Here is a 25,093-nt window from a genome sequence, read left to right on the forward strand (position 1 = left end):
ATACTAGGAGGCGTGATGGCTCACACCTATAATCCTAGCACTTTGGAAGGCTGAAGCGGGCAGATTGCTTGAGCTCAGGCATTCAAGACCAGCCTGGGCAACATAGTGAAACCCCATCTCTACAAAAAATACAAAAGTTAGCTGGCGTGGTGGCGACACCCGTACTCCCAGCTACTTGAGGGACTGAGGCAGGAGGATCATTTTAGCTTGGCAGGTTGAGGCTATAGTGAACTGAGACTGTGCCATTGAACTCCAGCCTGGGTGACAAAGTAAGACCCCGTTTCAAGAAAGAAAAGAAAAGAAGAAGAAGGAAGAAAGGAAGGGAGGGAGAAAGGAGAGAAGGAAGGGAGGAAGGCAGGGATATAGGATAAGGGAGGGAGGAATATAGAATAAAGGAGGGAGGAAAGGAGGAAGGGAAGGATATAGGAGCTAGTGATTTAGGAGGGAACGAATGATCTAGTCAGAAAAGGAGCAAGCAGTGTGCATAGCCCAGGCAATGTGAGAAGGATATTAACACATGGAGAGTCTTTAATAGGAATCAGACATCCTTCATACCTTATACCATCTGTGTTATATTAATATTCACTGGATATTAGCAGATGAGGAAGATTAAGCTGATAGTGTTTCCATTTCTTTTTCTCATTTTGGGCTCCACAGAAACAATACTATTTGTACAGTCAGCAGTTCACACTAAGGTAAACTGACAAGGCTGAATATGAACTCCTTTGGTCTTAGCCAGTCTGAGGAGCATACTTGTAACCCATTTAACATATTGAACTAGGAATCTCTGCCATAGATTGGTGGATCTCAAATGTTAGCAAACAGAATTACCTGGAGGATTTGGGGTAAAATATTGCTGGGAACTGCCCCAGAGTTTCCTATTCAGTAAGTCTGGGGTGGGACCTGGGAATTTGCACTTCTGGTGATACTGATGCTGTTCTCTCCGGGATATTCTTTGAGAAGCTCTGCTCTAAAATACATTAAGTAACCTGCTTACCTTGTGAAAAATTTTATTTTTCAACTGCTACAAAGCAGCAAAATGCTGTTTCTGCAGATGATAGTGATTGGATAATTGTCTGTCTCACAAGCTCTCATTTCTGTTTCATTTGTTGATTACCAGGCACGAAAGGACGCTCTTTTTCAGTACTTTGAGTGTGACCTAATTCAGATAAATTTATATCTTATAATAATCTAGCATAGATTATCACTGAAGCATAAATAACAACTTGTTTAAAATAGAAAAGTTGAAATTCAAACTTCATTTATTTTTGCATTATTTTGTGGATCTGTTTAGCGTGACTTTTTAAAAGAGATCTGCAGTACTTGCATTTGTCACAAGATGGCATCAAAAGACTGAGATGCTGACTCAAATTTGATTTTGAGACTGTTGATGGGTTAGATATATTTCATGTCTATTCAAATCAATTATAGCAAAAGAAATTTGAACTGTGAGGCATATTCTTTTTAATTTCAGTGAAATAATGGTGTTTTCACATCAAAATACTTATAAAAATAAAATACATACATATATTGATATTATTTATGACTAATTCTTTAGGAAATTAATGAACATACATCTTGGCCTAATAATATCAAATATATTATTACCCTATTTCCCCCAGAAGAATTTTAAAAAACTTAAACTTAGCAAACATTTATTATATCTTACCATTCTATAATTTATAAGGTTTTATTACGTTAGTAGAAGATGTAGTTCCTGCCTTCAATAAGCTTCAAATTTAACTGGGGAGAAAAGAAATGTCTATACAATTCAATGAAAGAAAAAAATAATAAAAATGAGCAAGTACAATGTTGTGTGATAAGATCTGCACAAACTATGAACTGGAATAATGGACAATAAGGTAAAAAATCTACGTGGTATTTTACAGAAACATTTTTGTGTCAGTTGAAAATACCATGTTGAACCTTTTACTGTGATTATCTATACTGTTGTAATTTATTTCATGTGAGAAAATGTTTAGCAACCTGGAGAGCTGTGTAAGAGTAAGTATTTGACGTAAAACATTAGCACTCATACACTTGAATTATGAATGCTTATTTTATGATAATATGACTTTTTAAATGATTAATTGAAAAGGATTTTTCGGAAAATGGTGAAGGGTTTTCTGGCCACAGAGATATTAATTACAATATGTTTAGATTTCTGGAATCTGAAAAATATATCTGTTGAAAAATTGAGTATAGAATAGTTGTGCTGGGAGAGGAAAAGGGCTGTTGCTGTTTAATGGGGTGTAGAGTTTCAGTTTTGCAAGAAAAGTTTTGAAGATCTGTTTCACAATGTGAATATACTTATTGCTACTGAGGTGTGTACAATTAAAAATTAAATACAAATTTTATTTTGTGTCTTTTGCCACAGTAAAAACATCAAGTGCATTACTATAAATTATTAGCAATTAATAGGTTTTTTTAAATAGAGGATCAACACAGCTTGTAGCTTTATTTTAGCCATTAGGTGCTACTTGAAAAAAATAAAAGCCCCCTTAAGAATAATATAATTGCTGATAGAATGTTAACATAATATTAACAGCTAGTTTTCTTTATAATAAGTAATATTGCAAATATTTTAAATAAATTATTTCTAATATTCAACCTCAAAATACAGGGAAATTATCATCTTTATTTCCCTATTTTATCATTAAGGAAACTAAGTTTTATAGATACGAAGATTCAGTTCCTTGTTGAAAGTTGCAAAGTTTCTAATTTTGGAGTTGGTATTTAAACCCAACTGTCTAGCTTCAAAATCTATTTTCTGTGTGTTACACAATGCCTCTAATTTAAATAAAACGAATTAAATAGTACAAATGAACAATCAGCAATTTGGGACTCTAGTTTGCTATCTTTGTGGTCAATAAATGTTGTCTATTTCATTAGAATTATTCAAAAAAATTAAAAGAAAGTATGTATTATTTAATTTACAGTAGCAGTTAATTGGGATTATGTTTTAACTTCAGAAGGATAACCATATAATGTTTTGTTTGCTTGAATTTTTGTCTCTTTTTCTTTGTTTTTAACTTTTGGGAACACTAATTTTTTCCCCCTATGTCTTCATGTGCAGGTTATGTGGGTATGTAATTTGTGCCGAAAACAACAAGAAATCCTCACTAAATCAGGAGCGTGGTTTTATAATAGTGGAACTAATACACCACAGCAACCTGATCAAAAGGTTCTTCGAGGGCTAAGAAATGAGGAGGCACCTCAGGAGAAGAAACCAAAACTACATGAGCAGACCCAGTTCCAAGGACCCTCAGGTGACTTATCTGTACCTGCAGTGGAGAAAAGTCGATCTCATGGGCTCACAAGACAGGATTCTATTAAAAATGGGTCAGGCGTGAAGCATCACATTGCCAGTGACATAGCTTCAGACAGGTAAACATTTTGTTTAATCTTTAGGCAAATGTTTTTACTTTTAGTCTTCATTCCAAACAGAGATAACAATACATGAAATGTTTAGGCAACGGTGAGTTGTCTAAATAATGTAAACATTCGTATGTTTTACATAAATACTGTATGTGATGTTCAGGACTTGACCTATCATAGGTTTGAACTATCTTAGATGGGATGTGGGAGTGTTAGGTTATCAGATAGATTTCCCAGAATAAAGAAGTGAAATAAAACAGGGAACTTAGAAGTTTTTGTCATAGGAAAGAGAGACTGGCATTGGACTAATGGGAATGAAGAAGAGATGGCTATAAGACACTTTATAGAGGTTGGACTGATGGGACTAGTTGGAAGTGGGAGTTAAGATAATGGGGAAGGTTAACAATATCTCCAAAGGTTCTATCCTGGGCTGAAGGATGATGTGGTTTTTCAAGCAAGTATATGCAGACCCAACGTCAGGTTTATAGTGAAGGATTTCATGAGTTTGATATATCCATGTGCTAATTCTGTTGTAACTATTTTGGCTCAGTTCTATGGGCTTCTCCGTGTTCAAAGTGTGATACTTAAAATAGTACATAGGGCTCTTATATTTCCTACCTTTGGAAGGAGAATAAAGGATTTTGATGGGAAGATTCTTTTTCTTCCTTATTTATTTATTTATTTATTTTCTTGAGACGGAGTCTTACGCTGTTGTCAGGCTGGAGTGCAGTGGCACGATCTTGGCTCACTGCAATCTCTGCCTCCTAGGTTCAGGTGATTCCCCTGCCTCAGCCTCCCAAGTAGCTGGGACTACAGGTGTGCACCACCATGCTTGGCTAATTTTTTGTACTTTAATAGAGGCAGGGTTTCACCATGTTGGCCAGGATGGTCTCAATCTCATGACCTCGTGATCTGCCCACCTCAGCCTCCCAAAGTCCTGAGATTACAGGTGTGAGCCACCGTGCTCGGCCTATTTTTCTATACCTTATTTTTCTGTTTGAATAAAGATACATTTAAATTTGGTTTATACTATTTCTGTTGCCCAGAAGTAGCAGGTACATTTATTTCTGTGTTGAATAAGTACAAAGTCATGCATTTCTGCAGAAACAAATTGTATATATAGTATGGTGGGTTCTCAGGTATCAGTTCTAACAAGTAAGACCACTGGGAGTCATTTTAGATGGTGCCTAAAGTCACCACTCCAATACGTTGCTGGATCTTAAGAGAAAAAGAAAACAATGACTGCATCACTTCTTTTACAAAGTGGTAAAAGGGAACAGTATATATAATCCTATCTTTGGGGAAAACAGTCATCTTAATCTTGTGGAGACTTCTTCTGGGAGACTGGGTAGAAAGACCTCAGAGTTATCCTATATAGAGGACAAGAAAGTTGGAGTATTTATTTATCAACTCTCCTTTGTTGTTGGTCCAGGGCTGATCATGGGAATTGTTAACTCTCTGAAACTCACTGGCCAGAGAAAGCGCTCAGGCAGCATGTAACAGACACTTATAGTAAGCCAATATTGCTATGTAGGGAATGGTGAATGATGAGGCAATATGGTTGGGTTGCTGGTAGTATCTGCTACACAATGACTTCAGAGATCAAGAAAGTTCCCCAGATGGCAGTTATAATGGTCAAGGTATATGAAAAAATAGATAACCAATGGAGATAGGATTTTTTTAAAATGAGTGAATGAATAACTAAATAAAATGGATAATGAGCTCTTTTTCATGGCACCTCGGAGGCATTCGCCTGCTTCAAGATGAAACTGGACATCTCCTTCCCAGCCACTGGCTGCCAGAAACTCATTGAAGTGGACAATAAACACAAACTGCACTTTTTATGAGAAGCATATGGCCACGGAAGTTGCTGCTGATGCTCTGGTTGAAGAATGGAAGGGTTATGTGGTCCTAATCAGTGGTGGTAACGACAAACAATGATTCCCCATGAAGCGGGGTATCTTGATTCATGGCCGTGTCCACCTGCTAATGAGTAAGGGGCATTCCTGTTACAGACCAAGAAGAACTGGAGAAAGAAAGAGAAAATCAGTTTGTGGTTGCATTGTGGATGCCAATTGGAGCATTCTAACTTGGTTATTGTTAAAAAAGGAGAGAAGTATATTCCTGGATTGACTGATACTATGGTGCCTCGTCGCCTGGGGCCCAAAAAAGCTAGCAGAATCCTCAAACTTTTCAGTCTCTCTAAAGAAGATGATGTCCGCCAGTATGTTGTAAGAAAGCCTTTAAACAAAGAAGGTAAGAAACCTAGGACCAAAGCACCCAAGATTCAGCGTCTTGTTACTCCACATGTCCTGCAGCACAAATGGCGGCATATTGCCTGAGAAGCAGCATACTAAGAAAAATTAGGAAGAGGCTGCAGAATATGCTTAACTTGCGGCCAAGAGAATGAAGGAGGGTAAATGAAGGAGGAACAAATTGCCAAGAAATTCAGACTTTCCTCTCTGGGAGCTTCTACTTCTAAGTCTGAATCCAGTCAGAAATAAGATTTCTTGAGTAACATATCGATAAGATCAGACTAAAAAAAAATGGAAAATAGGAATATAGACTCCATTTGTTTAAAAATTAACCACATGAGATAGCTTTTTGTGGAGCTTAGAGAGGCAGGTTTAGGAAGAATAAAACGAAATACTAAAGCACTGGGTCATATAATAGAATATTAAGTTTTGGAATGCATTTCATCAGGAAGTTATGCATGTTAAAAATAAATTCAGTAAATTTATGAGTAATTAATTCATCATTATAGACAAGGTAAAGCCTATCTGTAATCTTTATGTTTTTTGTTTTGTTTTGTTTTGAGACAGAAGTCTTTTTGTTGCTCAGGCTGGAGTGCAGTGGCATGATCTCAGCTCACTGCAACCTCCACCTCCTGGGTTCAAGCGATTCTCCTGCCTCAACTTCCCAAGTAGCTGGGATTACAGGCACCCACCACCATGCCTGGCTAATTTTTTTGTGTTTTTAGTAGAGACGGGGTTTCACCATGTTGGCCAGGCTGGTCTCATACTCCTGACCTCAGATGATCCACCCACCTAGGCCTCCCAAAGTGTTGGGATTACAGGCATGAGCCACTGCGCCCGGTTGCCTATCTGTAATCTTAGAAGAAGGTGGTAATGAGAACAAATAAGAATCTTATATTCCTTATTGCCTCTTTCACTCACAACTACTGGCCTGAATAAACAATTGAAATTGACCTATTGTGGGGAGCCAACAGGTTGTAGTTCCTTTTAGTCTTTTCTCTTTTGCCTGGTGCTTTGGCTACTACTGCTAATAAATTCATGCTAAATGACTCAAAGCATACTGTATATCTTCTTTCCAAACCTTATAAATGCCCAACCAATAGCTCCTTTTGTTCACAAAAATTACTTTTAGTCAGGAAAGAAGTTAGAGTTTAATATCAGATTTGGTAGTTATGCCTAGAAAATGGAACTCATTATAACTTACATAAATGTTTATTTGGGAAACACTTTAAAGAGTATTTCTTTTATTTTAAAATGCAGATTATACAGTAGTTAATTAGACATTTATCTGTAGCCAGTATTGAGTCCTTTGAATTTTTTCCCCTACAGCAAGGGGTCAGCAAACTATGAACCTGGGCCAAATTTGACTTGCCACTTGGTTTTTGTAAACAAAGTTCTTTTGGAACACAGCCACTCCTGTTCATTTACTTATTGTCTACGGCTGCTCTCAGCTACAGTTCCATAGTTGAGCTGTTGTGAAAGACCATATGGGCCTCAAAACTGCAAATATAGGACGGGTGCAGTGGCTCATGCCTGTAATCCCAGCACTTTGGGAGGCCGAGGAGGATGGATCACCTGAAGTCAGGGGTTTAAGACCAGCCTGGCCAACATCTTGAAACCCCATGTTTACTAAAAATACAAAAATTAGCTGGATGTGGTGGTGTATGCCTATAATCCCAGCTACTTGGGAGGCTGAGGTGGTACAATTGCTTGAACCTGGAAGCTGGAGGTTGCAGTGAGCCAAGATCGTGCCATTGCACTCCAGTCCGGGCAACAAGCGTGAAACCCTGTCTCCAAAAAAAAAAAACAAAAACAAAAACTGCAAATATTTGCTCTCTGACCTTTTACAGAAAAAGTGTGCCAGTCCCTGCCCTAGAGAGCAGTTCTGTTAGTGTTGTAGAAATTTCTCCCTTTGCCCATTTTCTTTTGTCACCATTTAAATTTTTTCAATTAAACCTATTTTTTTTTGTTACTTTATCTCCCACCCTGCCTCCCAGCTTCTATCCTTCTCTCTCTGTCTCTCTTTCTTCTTTCTTACCAGAATGGGTTTTCTTGCAGTATTTGAATTGGACAGGGAAGTGGAGGTATTGCTAGGAATATAATTTCAGTTTAAAGCATTAGTAATTTGTTTTTTCAATACCATTCAGAAACCAGTGGCTTCAGAAAGAGAAACTTCAGTTCAACTTAATTTAAATCTCTATGGACTTGTAACTATATTTGAGACAGAAAAGTATGTTACTCTTTTAAGGAACTTTGATCTGTAACGTGATGCAGTAGTTTTGACCTTTTTAAATGACTTGTTATTTCTCTCACAGGTTTTCGTATAGTGTTTTACAGATAGGTCATTAGTATTTATTGAATGAATGAATATCAAGTTGGCCCTAGACCTTAGCGTTGAGTAGGCGAATACTTACTTAACATATACTCATAAAATTGCAATTCTTTATCAACTTAGATGCAAAATATTTTTGAGTTTCAAGTATGTTTTTATTTCAAAATAACTTGTGAAATACATTTTAAAACTGGATTTTTTTCTGGTTAGGAAAATAAAATTAGTGAAAATTAAAGTAAAACTGTTTAAAAACATTTAGTTGATATTTCTTACATTTGAAATTATTTAATAGTTGGATGCTTCATAATTTTCGTAGTTGAAAATAAGTGAAATGTAGGAAAGTTTTTTTATTTGCAAAATTTTACTATTTATTTAATATGTAGCAGTTTCTACAACATTTAGAGAAGTTAAAAAGTAAGAAATATGGATAGTTTGTATGGTAGATGAGAAAGAACTAGAAGTCAGAAAACCTAGGCCCATAGTGTCATCATTTCTAGATGTTTATTTTTTTCTCTGTGTCTCCTTCTTCTCATCTCTGGAATGGGAAAAGACAGTCTAAATCCTGAGAAGACTTCCAGTTCCAAAATTCTGTATTGTGTTGTATTTTAAGCTCCTCTGCCATGAGATAAACTTGAAGGCATTCTCTGTCGCTATTTTTTTCCTCCTATAACTGGTAGTTGTATGACAAATTAATGCAGGATTGTCTTCATTCATACTATAATTCATTGTTATAATTCATTCATTCAACAGATATTTATTGAATTTCAGTGTAGTATTTGTTTCTACATTTTACTGCTTGAATGATGACTCTTAATGAAAATACCAAGGGTAATAAAAATATAAAACAATTATCTTGGATCTAAACTTTAAAGTTTTAAGGTAGGTTCAGCATGATGAATATTTAGCAGTTTGGTAATCACCATTTCCTTGTTATCTAATACTTATGACTTTCCAAATATCTCTGTGACATTGATTATTTAAAAATAAAAATAATATTCAAATACGTACTTAACACTTCAGCTTCCAGTACAGATGGAATAATAGTGCCTGGATTTACTCTTACACAATAGGCATAATAAAATAAAATAAAAGGCATCTAGATTGAAAAGAAAGAACTAACACTTTATTCACAGAGAACATGAATATTTATAGAGAACATTAAAGGGATCTATAAAATTGTTACTAGAACTGGTGAGTTTAGTAAGGCTGTAGAATATAGTCAATATCTGATAACCATTTATATTTCTAAATAGTAGCAAGGAAACACTTATAAATAGAAATTTAAAAAATTTTAAGACCGTTAAAAATACAAAATAAATTTATACTAGCACCAAAAAATGAAGTACTTAGATATAAATCTAACAAAATATGCACAAGGTTTGTATGTTGAAAACACTGAAACACTGATGAAAGAAATAAAAGAAAGTCCGCATAAATGGAAAGATAAACTGTGTTCACGGATCATACAACTCAGTATTGTTAAGATGTCATTTCTCCCCAATTTGATCTATATATACAGATAGATTCTAAACTTAAAATAGAAATGTTTGAAATAACCAAAACAGCTTTTACGAAGAACGAAGTTAGAGGCCTAACACTACCTGATTTGAATACATTATAAGTCTACAGTAATCAAAACATTGTGGCATTGGCATAAAGACAAATAGATCAGTGAAACAGAATGGAGAGTCTATATATAAAGCCATTCATGGATAGACAAGTAATTTTTGACAGAGAGGCAAAAGCAGTTCAGTAGAGAAAGGATAGTGTTTTCAACAAATGGTGCTGGAATAACTGAATATCCATATCCAAAAAAGTTTGAAGCCTAGTTCTTTTTACTGTATAAAATTAACTGAAAGTGGATCATAGAGATACATGTAAAACCTAAAAGTATAAAACTTCTGGAAGAAAATATTGGATAATATTATTTGATCTTGGTTTTGGCTAAAACTGTAAAGCTTGTAGGAGGAATTAGAGGAGAACTTCTTCCAGATTTTAGAGTAGTCAATAATTTCTTAGACAAGACACAGAAAGCACTAATTCTATAAAATGAAAAAAAAATCCACAACAAATTAGACTTCATCAAAATAAAAACTTTTATTCATTGAGACACTATTAAGAAACTTTATAACCACATTGTATTTCAAGAAATTTCAAGAGAAAATATTTGCTTATTGCTTAAAATGCATATTGCTTAAATAGGTATATAAAACACTCTTAAAATTCATTAACTTAACCCTAACGAAGTTGGAATAGGCTGTTTATAAAAAAAAAATGCATTGCTAGTAAGTACAAGAAGTGTCCTATGTGTTTAGTTATTTGAGAAATACAAATCAAGATTATAAAGTGCTGGGAGCGGTGGCTCACGCCTCTAATCCCAGCACTTTGGAAGGCACAGGCGGGCGGATCATCTGAGGTTGGAAGTTCAAGACCAGCCTGACCAACATGGAGAAACCCCATCTCTACTAAAAATACAAAGTTAGTCGGGTGTGGTGGTGTATACCTGTAATCCCAGCTATACTCAGGAAGGCTGAGGCAGGAGAATCACTTGAATCCGGGAGGTGGTGGTGCGGTGAGCCAACATGGTGCCATTGCACTCCAGCCTGGGCGACAAGAGGGAAACTACATCTAAAAACAAAAAACAAAAACCAAAAACCCCAAAAAACTATAAGGAGATACTTTGATATATCCACTAGGAATGCTACGATTTAAAACAACAAAAATTCTGACAACACTTACCTTTTGTGAGAATTAAGAGGAATTTGACTGCTAACATCTTGCTAGTGAAAGTATAAAACAATTAAAATGGTATAAACATGGGAGGCTGAGGCAGGCAGATCATTTGAGGTGAAGAGTTTGAGACCAGCTTGGCCAATATGGTGAAACCCCGTCTCTGCTACAAATACAAAAATTAGCTGGGCGCGGTGGCACATGCCTGTAATCCCAGCTACTCAGGAGGTTGAGGCACGAGAATTGCTTGAACCCGGGAGGCAGAGGTTGCAGTGAGCTGAGATTGCACCACTGCACTCCAGCCTGGGTGACTGAGTGAGACGCTATCTCAATAAATAAATAAATAAATAAATAAATAAATAATAAAATGGTCTAAACATTAGAAAAGTATTTGACAGTTTCTTATAAAATTAAATATACACTTTCCCAATGACCCAGCAGTTCTACTCCTAGGTATTTAATTAAGAGAGATGAAGTAATATATCTACAAAATACTTGTATGATAATGTTTATAGCAGTCTCATTCATAGAATTTCCAAAATGGAAACTTCCCATATGTCCATCAACAGGAGAATGAATAAACAAACTGTGGTATATTCAAGTATATTCAAATAAGTGTATTATTTATCCATGAAATGAGGGAACTATTTATATGCACAGAAACATGGATAAATCTCAAAATCATTGTGATGAATGGAAGAAGCTAGACACAAAAGTGTACATATGATATGATTCCATTTATATGAAGGTCAAGAAGAGATAAAACAAATCTATAGAAAAGAAATCATAATGATGTTTTCCTTGAGGGAACTTTCTGGGGTGATGGAAACCTGTGTCTTCCATAGGGATATGGATTACTGGGTGATGTATTTGTCAATGGCTATTATAGTAGTAACATTTAAGATATGTGTACTTTTAACTGCATGTAAATTATATTTAGTAAAAAATTAAAGGAGAATTATGTGCATAATTGCTACATTTTAAAATCACTGGTTTCATTGAAATTTTATTAGTAGTAAATATTTAAGACTTATTGTGAAATCGAGTCTAAATTAATGAAATTTTCTTTATAATCAGTGTTTCGATAATGGATCTTTTCAGTAGATTCAGATGCTTATATTTATAGAATGCTGATAGTGTACCTAACACCAATCAACTGTATTTAGAATTTACTAAGTGTGCATTACATATGGTTTAAGGACTATCTGGGTAATCTGCTTTCATGAAATCATGACCATGATTGTCACGACTCTTATTCGAAGTGGTCATCTGTGCTATGTGGTAAGAAAAAATAGCATAACCATGAGAGAAATAAGATAAAATGTTGTAAAGGGAAATAATTTGTAAAAGGAAAAAAAGTGTGGTTAAGAAAAAGGTTAAACTATAGAGCTAAGGAACTAGAAAAAATAAATCACCAATGTTTTTCTTAGGGGAAAAAAGAATCTAATAACCTGGAAGCAAATGATCTCATAACCTTTATTCCTAGATATTTCTTCTTATACTTTTTAGAATACAGGTAAAACAAAAAGGCAACAAAAATGGCTATGTCTTTCGTGCCACTTTCTATGAATTATGCACATTCAATAAATGCTTGGTGCATATGATGAATGAGAGAAAATTGTAATAATTAACAAATGTCTTTAACATGACTGGTGTCTTTTCTGTAACATTTTTATCTTTTATTGAAAGGATGAGTAATAGACTTGAAGACAAATAATGATCTGTTCTTATATGGCCAATGCTTAATAGACTTTTTTATTTTCAAGAATATGATATGAGCTCTGAAAGACAAAATATCTCCCTTAAAAAGGATGTTTAACATAGTATAATAATTGGTTTTACTGCATAGAAGTCAGTTTGTTCTCTTGGAATACATAACTTAAATATTTCAATTTTTAGGTGAAAAAAAGAATCTCTATTTCTATTTTCAACTGAATTAAACTTGAACCATTGTCAACTTTCCTTCATTTAAGTGACCTATAAATAGAGTTGCAACACGTGCCAGCTTGCCTAGGACAGTCCCAGTTTACACATGCTGGCCCGGCATTCTGCATAGATTGACATTTGTCCTGGATTTTATATGAAGTATTTTATTAAGAGTTGCATTAAAATAAGCTGGGGTGAGTTTGGAAGGTCTCCATTTTGTACTTACATAGTGCTCCTGCCATGATTTCATACTGTGTGGGATGCATGTGTGGTGAAGAGTTCTCAACTGAAATACAATCAGCAAGAATCCATCTTTTCCCTAACTTTTCAGATACAAGACAGCTAACATTTCTTTTTAAAGGACAGGATGCAAGGTACCACTACTCAAACGAAGTCTGATAGAAAGATCTTTGGTGGTGGTGGTAGAAGTATTTGACATTGCTGTGCCATTTGCCTTTTGATGTATTGGCCAGTCTGATAGAAAGATCTTTGGTGGTGGTGGTAGAAGTATTTGACATTGCTGTGCCATTTGCCTTTTGATGTATTGGCCAGTTTTGGCATTTCAGAAAGGAGACTATAAGGTTGTTGGAGATTATAAATTAGGGTAGGAAATAGAGGCTGAACTGTCTTGTCATAGAATTTACAGAAGGTAGTCTGGATTTTTTTTCTGCAGTGGTTTTGTCATTTATTGTATAGTGTAAATTTATAAATATTTGTGTATTTTATTATTTGGTAATTTTAAAAATTTGCAACAAATATTTCAGCAACAAGATGCTAAAAATGAAAATGCGTTTTTACTGATGAATGTGTAACTTGTGCAAATTTTTTGTTGACGTTTGCTATCCACTAGGGGGCTAGTAGTCACAGAATACATCCTTGCAAAAAGAAAAAAATAAACCTGTTGAAGAAGCAACATCAATTTCAAAAGTTAGTAGAATTATTTTAATAAAACCCAACGATGACAAAGATGTGCAAAGTGCATTTTATAAGTTAGCTGTGAAGCATGACTTTTCCTTTAGATTAGACAGCTATTCTTTTTAATTTTAGTCAATTTCAGTTAACTAAAGTTTGTGTGTGTGTGTGTGTGTGCAATCAAAAAAGTAAATCATTGGCTCCATTATCAGAAAAACTTTACTTGTAAGTGTTGACATTTTAAAAGGCATTTTAAAACCAATGCTTTTCAACACTAAGACATTTAAATTTTCTCTACAAAAGAAAGGGAAGAATTGAACAAATTAAACAAATTTCATTATGCAACAGTCATGTGTATCTTCTTCCTCAGTGTATTCCTAGCACCTCACACAGTAATTGATACATAGTAGTGCTCATTAAATAGTTGTTGAAAGACTGAATGAATCGATAAGTAAAAAAGCTTAAGAAAAAAGAAGGAAGAATTATAAGTATATTAGAGTATCTGACAGAACCCCAGGAAAAGAATGAAGATAGACCTTACAAACAATTAGAGTTATGGACTCAAATGCTATGAACTCTATCCCCATATCTTGCCTCTATTTTTCAGTATATCTGTTCTTTTGTGTGTTTCCAAAATGTTTTCACTGGTCAGCTGTTCTGCGTGGAATGAAAAATGGTCATCAATAGAAATTTGTGAATAAATGAAAGAAAGGAGTTTTATACTGGTCTTCATATTGAAAATCAGTACATTATTGGCATATGTATCATAATCCTGCTTGGGAATTAATATGATAACTTAAATAAAAGCTATTTTATTTATTTTGGTGACTGAGAGATTCAGTAGTCAAAATGTTGTGATGAAAATACAGTTGAGGTCCAAGATAGCATATAGTTGAACAGTGCTTTATGCTAATTACGTTTGATAGACAGAAAATAAATACAAACTGCCATTTGAAAGCTGTTAAAATATTTCATAGTTTGATTTCATAATGGTATGCATATAAAAGTATTTTTAAATGGGCTGTATGCATTTTGATCTGATATTGGTTATCAAAATTGATCTGTGGACCATAAAAAAATCATCCTCTCTTAAAAAGATACAAATAGAATTTTGTTTCATGCCTCTTAAACTGGGTACAAAGACAAGGGTAACAACTTCTGAACTCAATCATAGCATATAATTTTAAGTTATCTTTTTTTGCTGACATTTAAAAATGTCAAAACTTGCTATGACTTTGACATTTTTAAAAAGTTTGTTACTTTTCTTCATAGGTTGGAAGTAAAAAAATTAAGTAACATGAAAAGTACACATTTTTATGTAGTTTTGATTTTTTATTGATATATAATAGATATACATATTTTGAGAGTACATAGGATATTTTGACACATTCATATAATATGTAAAGATCAAATCAAGGTAGTTGGGATATCCACTACCTAAATATCTTATCTTTATGCTAGGAACATTCAAATTATTCTCTTTTGGCTATTTTGAAATGTACAATTGATTATTGTTAACTAGTATCATCCTACTGATCTATCAAACACTAGGTCTTATTTCTATCTAATTGTATATTTGCATCCGTTGATCAACCTCCTTATGCTCCTTCCCTCTGCCCTTTCTGGCCTCTGGTAACTGTCAATCTACTTTCTAGAGATCTTCATGAGATCTACTTTTGTAGCTCCCACATGAGTGAGAACATGCAATATTTGGTCTTCTGTGCTTGGCTTATTTCACTTAACATAAAGACCTCCAGTTCCATCCATGTTGCTGGAAATGACAGGATTTCATTCTTTTTATGGCCAAATAATATTCCATTCTATATATATGTCACATTATCTGTTTATCCATTGATGGGCTCTTAGGTTGATTTTATATTTTGGCTCTTGTGAATAGTGCTGCAGTAAATATGGGAGTACAGATGTGTCTTTAATGTATTAATTTCATTTCTTTAGGATGTATACTCAGTAGTGCAGTTGCTGGATCATATGATAGTTCTATTTTTCGTTTTTTGAGGAACCGCCAAACTGTTCTCCATAGTGGCTATGCTAATTTACATCCCCACCAACAGCGTATGAGAGTTCTCCTTTTTTCCACATCATCACCAGCATCCCTTATCCTTGCCTTTTTGAAGAAGTCATTTTAACTGGAGTGAGAAGATATCTCATTGTGATTTGATTTGCATTTCTCTGATTATTAGTGATGTCAAACATTTTCATATACCTGTTGGTCATTTTTATGTTTTCCTCTGAGAAACGTCTGTTCAGATCTTTTGCCCACTTTTAAATTGGATTAGTCAGTTTTTTGCTACTGAGTTGTTTGAGCTCTTTATATATTCTGGTTATCAATTCCTTACCACATGGATAGTTTGCAAATATTTTCTGCCATTATATAGGTTGTCTCTTCATTTTGTTTATTGTTTTCTGTGCAGAAGCTTTTAAGCTTGATATAATCCCATTTGTCTATTTTTGCTTTGGCTGCCTGTGATTTTGAGGCCTTAGTCAAAATCTTTGCCCAGACCTATGTCCTGGAACATTTTCCCAATGTTTTCTTCTAGTAATTTCAGAGTTTGGTTCTTCAACATAAGTTTTTAATCCATCTTGATTTGATTTTTTTTAATATGGTGAAAGATACGGTTCTAGTTTCATTCTTCTATATATGGATATCCAGTTTTCCCAGCACAGTGTATTGAAAAGACTATCCTTTCACCCTATGAATGTTCTTGGTGCCTTTGTTGAAAATTAGTTGGCTATAAATGCATGGGTTTATGTCTGGATTCTCTATTCTGTTTCATTGGTCTGTGTGTCTGTTTTTATGCCAGTACCATACTGATTTGGTTACCATAGCTTTGTAGTACATTTTGAAGTTAGGTAGTGTGATGCTTCTAGCTCTGGCTATTTGGGCTCTTTTGTTGTTCCATATACATTTTAGGATTTTAAAATTATTTTGTAAAGAATATCATTCAGATTTTGATAAGGATTGCATTTAATCTATAAATTGCTTTGGGTAGTATTGACATTTTAAGTTTTAAATTTAATTTTTTGTGTCCTTTTCAATTTCATTCATTAATGTTTTATATTTTTTATAGATATTTCACTTCTTTAGTTGAATTAATTGTTAGGTATTTGATATTCTTTTTGTAGCTATTGTAAATGATACCGCTTTCTTCATTTCTCTTTCAGATTGTTTCCTGTTTGCATACAGAAATGCTGCTGAGTTTTGTATGTTGATTTTGTATCCTGCAACTTTACTGAATTTATCAGTTCTAACAGTTTTTTGGTGGAGTCTTCAGAGTTTTCTCATTTTTAAACAAGGCTAATTTGACTTCTTTTATTTTCCAATTTGGATGCTCCCCCGCCGCTTTTTTTCCCCTCTTGTCTAATTGTTCTGGCCAGGACTTCTAGTATTATGTTGACTAAACATAGTGTAGTGAAATTAGGCATCCTTGTCTTGTTCCAGATCTTAGAGGAAAGACAGTTTTTCCCCATTCGGTATGATATTAGCTGTGGATTTGTCATATATGGCCTTTATTCTTTTGGCATATGTTCCTTTCATGTTCTGTTTTTTTTTTTTTTGTAAAGGGATATTTACATCCCTTGAAATTATCATATGAATTTCTCTTGAAATTATCAGATGAATTGGAGTTCCTTTATATGTTACTTGCTTCTTTCCTCTAGCTGCTTTTAGGATCCTCTCTTTATCCTTTACCTTTGAGGATTTGATTATTAGATGACTTGAGTTAGTATTATTTGGGTTGAATCTCTTTGATATTCTCTGACCTTCCTCTACCTGAATATTTATATATTTCTCAAGTTTTGGAAAAATTTCAACATTATTTCTTTGAATAAGCTTTTACCCGTTGCTCTTGTTCAACTCCCTCTTAGACACAAATAATTCTTAGATTTGGTCTTTTCTGGTAATTTTCTATTTCATGTAGATCATCTTTATTATTTTTCATTGTTTTTCTTCTTTCTCCTCTGATCATATTTTCAAATGCTTGTCTTCGAGCTCTCCGATTCTTTCCTCTGCTTGATCCATTCTGTTTTTGAGAACCTCTAATGATTTTTTTCAGTTCAGCTGATGTATTTCTCAGTTGCAAGATTTCTGTTTTTAAAAAATTATTTTAATATCTTTGTTAAATTTGTTAAATTTCTCAGATGAATACTTGAATTGCTTTTCTGTGTTAACTCGGAGATCACTGAGTTTCCTTAAAACTACTATTTTTATATGTGAGAGAGCTCACATATCACTTTCTCAGTGGCATCAGTAACTGGTTCCTTGGTTTGTCCATTTGGAGAGGTAATGGTTTCCTGTTTGCTATTGCTTTTGTGGATGTCTTTCTATGTCTTTGCATTGAAAGATTGTCTATTCCAATCTATCCTGTCTGGCTTGTTTTGTTTTTTACTTGACTTGTTTTCTTAGAGATTCTTTTTAATTTACCTGTTGATTTTTTTTTTTCTAGGTTGCTGCCTTCTTTTTGGTGTTGGATGGTACCTTAAGCCAAAGTTTGCCTGGCTATAGTAAATGATTGGGTTGCTGCCCATCCTGAATGGGAAAAGTCCAAAGGGGATATTCTGGCAGTGCTGGAGGCTGGCCAGGGGTTCATGCCCAGGGGAACTGTGGAATTGTAGCATGGTGCTGTGGATTAGCCCCTCTGATTTGGCATCTCCTTTGATTGAGTTAAGGAACAGTTTCCAGGACTGAGATTCAGTATAGAAATTGTGAGTTGGGGAAGTATTCCACGCACTTCATGGTGGGCAGATTATGGGGAAAGGCATCAAATATCTTACAGTTTTCTTGGAGTTTTTTTCCCTCTTTGTGGCCCTGGGAACTATCTCTTCTTCACGTTTGAATTCTGGGATATTGCTCATGATAAATTGGTGCCGTATATTTGTTTTTCATTTTCTGTGGGGGTGGAGGGAGTGAAGCCAGCTTGGTTCTTTGTCATTTTGGAACCGGAACAAAAGTATATATTTTTAGTAAAGTTAAAATTATTTTTTCATCAGCAAGTGTTAAAAGTTATTTTGTTCAAAATGACTTAGTATTGTTGCTATAGAGATGGCTTTGATAGGTACTTGAGAAAGTTACTATGCTTATTTTTAAAAACGGTTTAAAATCTTGTTTCCATAATTACTCAAATTTTTTGATTTGCATGTTCTCTGTGAATGTGTTTTGGAGTAAATCTTAAGACTTCTCAGTTTTGGAGAAGAATTTTCTCATGTTTCAAGGTTTATTTCTTCTGTATATTATCTCTGCTATTGTTTGTTTGTTTGTTTGTTTGTTTGAGACAGAGTTTCACTTTTGTCGCCCAGGCTAGAGTGCAATGTCGTGATCTCGGCTCACTGCAACCTCTGCCTCCCAGGTTCAAGTGATTCTCCTGCCTCAGCCTCCCAAGTAATTGGGATTACAGGTGTATACCACCATGCCTGGCTAATTTTTGTATTTTTAGTAGAGACAGGGTTTCACCATGTTGGTCAGGCTGCTATCAAACTCCTGACCTCCAGTGATCTGCCTGTCTCGGCCTCCCAAAGAGCTTGGATTAAAAGTGTGAGCCACCACACCTGGCCTTATCTCCTCTATTCTATATATTTACTGCATACTCCAGCTGCACAGTTTCTGTTTTCTTTTTTTTTTTTTTCCTCTAACACTGTTACTATTTTTGTTTGAGTGTGTATTTTTATAGACATCCTCTGCAAATATAAGAATATATATGTACGCTGTATATATCTATTTCTTTGAAGTGATACCATACTATATATAGTATTTCCTTATCTTTCTTTTTTAATTTAGCAGCATATGTTGGAAATCTTTCTTTACCAGTGGATAGAGTGTTCTTCTTCATAAATTTTAGTGGATGTGTCATATTTATTTGGTCTGTAATGATAGACAGTTAGATTATTACCACATTTTTTTGCTATTACAAATGCTATCATGATACATAATACACATGATACACACATGATACATACGTGTGTGTGTGTGTACTTATAGTTTTGCATAATAGTAAATCTGTAAGATAAACGAAAATTCCTAGAAGTACAATCTCTTGGTTAAAGAATGTATGCAGTTTAAATTTTTGTAGTCATTGCGATATTGCCCACTAGAAAGGATACACAAAGTTATACTTCTATCAATAGGTATTAGGGTTTTACTTTCTAGTTCATTAGCCAACACAATATTATACAACTTTTGATCTTTACCAGTGCAATAGGTGAAAAATGATACTGCATTATATTTCTAATTTTTCTTTTTTTATCATAAGTGAGTCAAACTGAGCATTTCTGCATATGTTTAAGAATAGTTTTTTCTTTTAAAACTCTGTTTATATCTTCTTCCATTTTTCCATTGAGTTTTTGGTTTTTATTTCCATGGATTTTTAGCATCTCCATTTACATTATAGAAAATAACTCTTTGTGGAATGGACTGTATGTTAGTTTTCTGTATCTATATAATGAATGACCACACACTTAGAGGATTATAAAAACATACTTTTTAATTTCAGTTTGTGTAGGTCAAGATTAGGGTACAATTTAGCTTAGGTGGGTCTTCTGCTTAGGATCTCAGGAGGCTGAAATCAAGGTGTTGCCTGAGTCTGAAATATCATCTCATGCTCAGGGTCCTCTTCAAAACTCCCTGGTTGTTGACAGAATTCACTGCCTTGCAATTGTATGACATGCCCTCAGCCCTTAGGGGCTACCCAATGTTCCCTATCAGATGGCCTTCTTCATAGCATGGCAGTGTGTTTTTTCAAAGCCAGTAGAGAGTGTTTATGCTGCTTGGGATCTCTCTGACTTCTGTCTCTGACCTCTAAACTCTCTTTTAAAGGGCTAACATGATTTATCAGACCCACTTACGGCCTGATAAAATTAATTTCCCTTTCGATTAGTTTAAAGTCAACTAAGGAGGGACCTTAATCACATCTGCAAAATCACCTCACTTTGTCATATAATGTAACCTAATAATGGGAGTGATATCTCATCATATTCACAGATCCTGCCAACATTCAAGGGGAGGGATGACGACCAGGGTGTGTAAACCAGGTGGTGAGAATTATAGGAGCCAGCTTAGAATTCTGCCCACCTCAGATTGCAAATACTTTTCCCCAGTTTATTATCTTTTAGTTTTGCTTATATTACTCTTTTTACCAATGCATAAACATAAACATACATTATGATGGATTGTATTCTTTTTCTTTTCTTTTTTTTTTTTTTTTTTTGAGACAGAGTCTGGCTTTGTTGCCCAGGCTGGAGTACAGTAGCACAGTCATGCTCACTGCAGCCTCAACCTCCCGAGCTCTAGCAATTTTTCCACCTCAGCGTCCCAAATAGCTGGGACTACAAGTGTGTGCCACCAAGTCCAGCTATTTTTTTCTATTTTTAAATTTTTAGTAGAAATGGCATCTCTCTAGCCTGTTTAGGCTGGTCTCAGACTCCTAGGTTCAAGTTACCCTTCTGCCTTGGCTTCCCAAAGTGGTGGGATTACAGGTATGAGCCACCCTGCCCAGCCTATATTTTTCTTTTATGGCTCTTGATTTATTTATTTTTAATGGAGATATGATTCATGTGTCATAAAATTAACCCTTTAAAAATATACACTTCAGTGGTGTTTAGTTTATTTTTGAAGTTGTTCAACTATTACCACTATCTAATTCCAGAATATTTCCATAAACCCCAGAAAACTTGTGCCCATTAGCAGTCACTTGTCATTCTTCTCTTTCCTCAGTCCTCTGCAACCACTAATCTACTTTATGTCTCTGGATTTGCCTATTCTGGACATTTCATAAAAATAGTATCATGCAATATGTAGCCTTTTGTTACTGGCTCTTTCAGTTAGCATAATGTTTTCAAAGTTCATTTATTATGTAGCATGAATCAGTAATTCATTCCTTTTTATGATGGAATAATATTTCATTGTATGTATATACCACATCTCTTTTATTCATCAGTTGATGGACATTTGAGTTTCTCCTTTTTAGCTTTATGAATAATGCTATTATAGACATTTGTATATAACTTTTTGTGTGGACATATGTTTTTAATTCTGTTGTCTGTATTTTTATTATAAGCATTCTGGGGAGTATGAAGTGGTTTTTATTTGTATTTCCCTAATGACCAGTGATGTTGAGCATCTTTTCTTATGCTCATTGGCTATTTATATATCTTCTTTGGAGAAATACTGAATCAAATCCTTTGTTGGGGTTCTGCTTAAAAGGCCTTTCTTCTTCACTAAGATTAATACATATTTCTGTTACTCTAATACTGTTATGATTTTATCTTTACATTGTAAAAAAAATTGATCTGTCTGAAATGTATTAAAGTATGGTGTTAGGTGAAACATGAACAAAGCCTCCAAGAAGTATGGGACTATGTGAAAAGACCAAATCTACGTCTGATTGGTGTACCTGAAAGTAACAGGGAGAATGGAACAGAGTTGGAAAACACTCTTCAGGATATTATGCAGGAGAACTTCCCTAACCTAGCAAGGCAGGCCAACATTCAAATTAGGAAACACAGAGAACACCACAAAAGAAACTTCCCGAGAAGAGCAACTCCAAGACACATAATTGTCAGATTCAACAAAGTTGAACCAAAGGAAAAAATGTTAAGGACAGCCAGACAGAAAGGGTGGGTTACCCACAAAGGGAAGCCCATCAGACTAACAGCGGATCTCTCGGCAGAAACTCTACAAGCCAGAAGAGAGTAGCAGCCAATATGCAACATTCTTAAAGAAAAGAATTTTCAACCCAGAATTTCATATACAGCCAAACTAAGCTTTATAAGTGAAGGAGAAATAAAATCCTTTACAGACAAGCAAATGCTGAGAGATTTTTGTCACCACCAGGCCTGCCTTACAAGAGCTCCTGAAGGAAGCACTAAACATGAAAAGGAACAACCGGTACCAGCCACTGCAAAAACATGCCAAATTGTAAAGAACATTGATGCTAGGAAGAAACTGCATCAACTAACGAGCAAAATAAACCAGCTAATATCATGCCATGATCAAATTCACACATAACGATATTAACCTTAAATGTAAATGGGCTAAATGCCCCAAATTAAAAGACACAGACTGGCAAATTGGATAGAGTCAAGACCCATCAGTGTGCTGTATTCAGGAAATGCACCTAACGTGCAGAGATACACATAGGCTCAGAATAAAGGGATGGAAGAAAATCTACCAAGTAAATAGAAAACAAAAAAAGGCAGAGGTTGCAATCCTAGTCTCTGATAAAACAGACTTTAAACCAGTAAAGATCAAAAGAGACAAAGAAGGCCATTACATAATGGTAAAGGGATAAATTCAACAAGAAGACCTGACTATCCTAAATATAAATGCACCCAATACAGGAGCACCCAGATTCATAAAGCAAGTCCTTAGAGGCCTACAAAGAGACTTAGACTCCCACACAATAATAATGGGGGACTTTAACACCCCACTGTCAACATTAGACAGATGGACGAGACAGAAAGTTAACAAGGACACCCAGGAATTGAACTCAGCTCTGCAGCAAGCAGACCTAATAGATATCTACAGAACTCTCCACCCCAAATCAACAGAATATACATTCTTCTCAGCACCACATCACACTTATTCCGAAATCGACCACATAGTTGGAAGTAAAGCACTCCTCAGCAAATGTAAAAGAACAGAAATTATAACAAACTTTCTCTCAGACCACAGTGCAATCAAGTTAGAACTCGGGATTAAGAAACTCACTCAAAACCACTCAACTACATGGAAACTGAACAACCTGCTCCTGAATGACTACTGGGTACATAACGAAATGAAGGCAGAAATAAAGATGTTCTTTGAAACCAGTTAGAACAAAGATACAACATACCAGAATCTCTGAGACACATTTAAAGCAGTGTGTAGAGGGAAATTTATAACACTAAATGCCCACAAGAGAAAGCAGGAAATATCTAAACTTGACACCGTAACATCACAATTAAAAGAACTAGAGAAGCAAGAGCAAACACATTCAAAAGCTAGCAGAAGGCGAGAAATAACTAAGATCAGAGCAGAACTGAGGGAGATCAGAGACCAAAAAACCCTTCAAAAAAATCAATGAATCCAGGCGTTGGTTTTCTGAAAAGATCAACAAAATTGATAGACCACTAGCAAGACTAATAAAGAAGAAGAGAGGAAGAATCAAGTAGACACAATGAAAAATAATGAAGGGGATATCATCACCAATCCCATAGAAATACAAACTACCATCAGAGGATACTATAAACACCTCTACACAAATAAACTAGAAAATCTAGAAGAAATGGATAAATTCCTGGACACATACACCTTCCCAAGACTAAACCGGGAAGAAGTTGAATCCCTGAATAGACCAATAACAGGTTCTGAAATTGAGGCAATAATTAATAGCCTACCAAACAAATAAAGTCCAGGACCAGATGAATTCACAGCCGAATTCTACCAGAGGTACAAGGAGGAGCTGGTACCATTCCTTCTGAAACTATTCCAATCAATAGAAAAAGAGGGAATCCTCCCTAACTCATTTTATGAGGCCAGCATCATTCTGATATGAAAGCCTGGCAGAGACACAACAACAACAACAAAAAAGAGAATTTTAGACCAATATCCCTGATGAACATTGATGCAAAAATTCTCAATAAATACTGGCAAACCGAATCCAGCAGCACATCAAACAGCTTATCCACGATGATCAAGTTGGCTTCATCCCTGGGATGCAAGGCTGGTTCAGCATATGCAAATCAATAAACATAATGCATCATATAAACAGAACCAAGACAAAAACTACATGATCATCTCAATAGATGCAGAAAAGGCTTTGGACAGAATTCAACAGCCCTTCATGCTAAAAACTCTCAATAAACTAAGTATTGATGGGATGTATCTCAAAATAATGAGAGCTGTTTATGACAGAACCACAGCCAATATTATACTGAATGGGCAAAAACTGGAAGCATTCCCTTTAGGGAAAACTGGCACAAGACAGGGATGCCTTCTCTCACCACTCCTATTCAACATAGTGTTGGAAGTTCTGGCCAGGGCAGTCAGGCAGGAGAAAGAAATAAAGGGTGTTCAATTAGGAAAAGAGGAAGTCAGATTGTCCCTGTTTGCAGATGACATGATTGTATATTTAGAAAACCCCATCATCTCAGCCCCAAATCTCCTTAAGCTGATAAGCAACTTCAGCAAAGTCTCAGGATACAAAATCAATGTGCAAACATCACAAGCATTCCTATACATGAATAACAAACAGCCAAATCATGAGTGAACTCCCATTCTCAATTACTACAGAGAGGATAAAATACCTAGGAATCCAACTTACAAGGGATGTGAAGGACTTCTTCAAGGAGAACTACAAACCACTGCTCAGTGAAATAAAAGAGGACACAAACAAATGGAACATTCCATGCTCGTGGATAGGAAGCATCAATTTCGTGAAAATGGCCATACTGCCCAAGGTGCTTTATAGATTCAATGCCAGCCCCATCAAGGTACCAATGACTTTCCTCACAGAATTGGAAAAAACTACTTTAAACTTCATATGGAACCAAAAAAGGGCCCACATTTCCA

At 35.1% G+C, this 25,093-nt stretch overlaps 1 protein-coding gene and 1 pseudogene across 5 annotated transcripts in view; both read left to right on the top strand.

Moving 5' to 3' along the window:
* The window catches only part of RIMS2 (regulating synaptic membrane exocytosis 2), a 747,502-nt gene that overhangs the window by 253,742 nt on the left and 468,667 nt on the right, over nt 1-25,093 (top strand). For all 5 annotated transcript variants that reach the window (XM_015145837.3, XM_028852821.2, XM_077943948.1 and 2 more), the window contains one exon: nt 3,077-3,387. In XM_015145837.3, coding sequence (XP_015001323.1) covers nt 3,077-3,387 — 311 coding nt within the window. The remainder of the gene's footprint in view (nt 1-3,076; nt 3,388-25,093) is intronic.
* Nucleotides 5,142-5,882, top strand: LOC106999898 (small ribosomal subunit protein eS6 pseudogene; annotated as a pseudogene).

This window comes from Macaca mulatta, chromosome 8 (assembly GCF_049350105.2).
Source record: "Macaca mulatta isolate MMU2019108-1 chromosome 8, T2T-MMU8v2.0, whole genome shotgun sequence".
NCBI classification, from domain to species: domain Eukaryota; kingdom Metazoa; phylum Chordata; class Mammalia; order Primates; family Cercopithecidae; genus Macaca; species Macaca mulatta.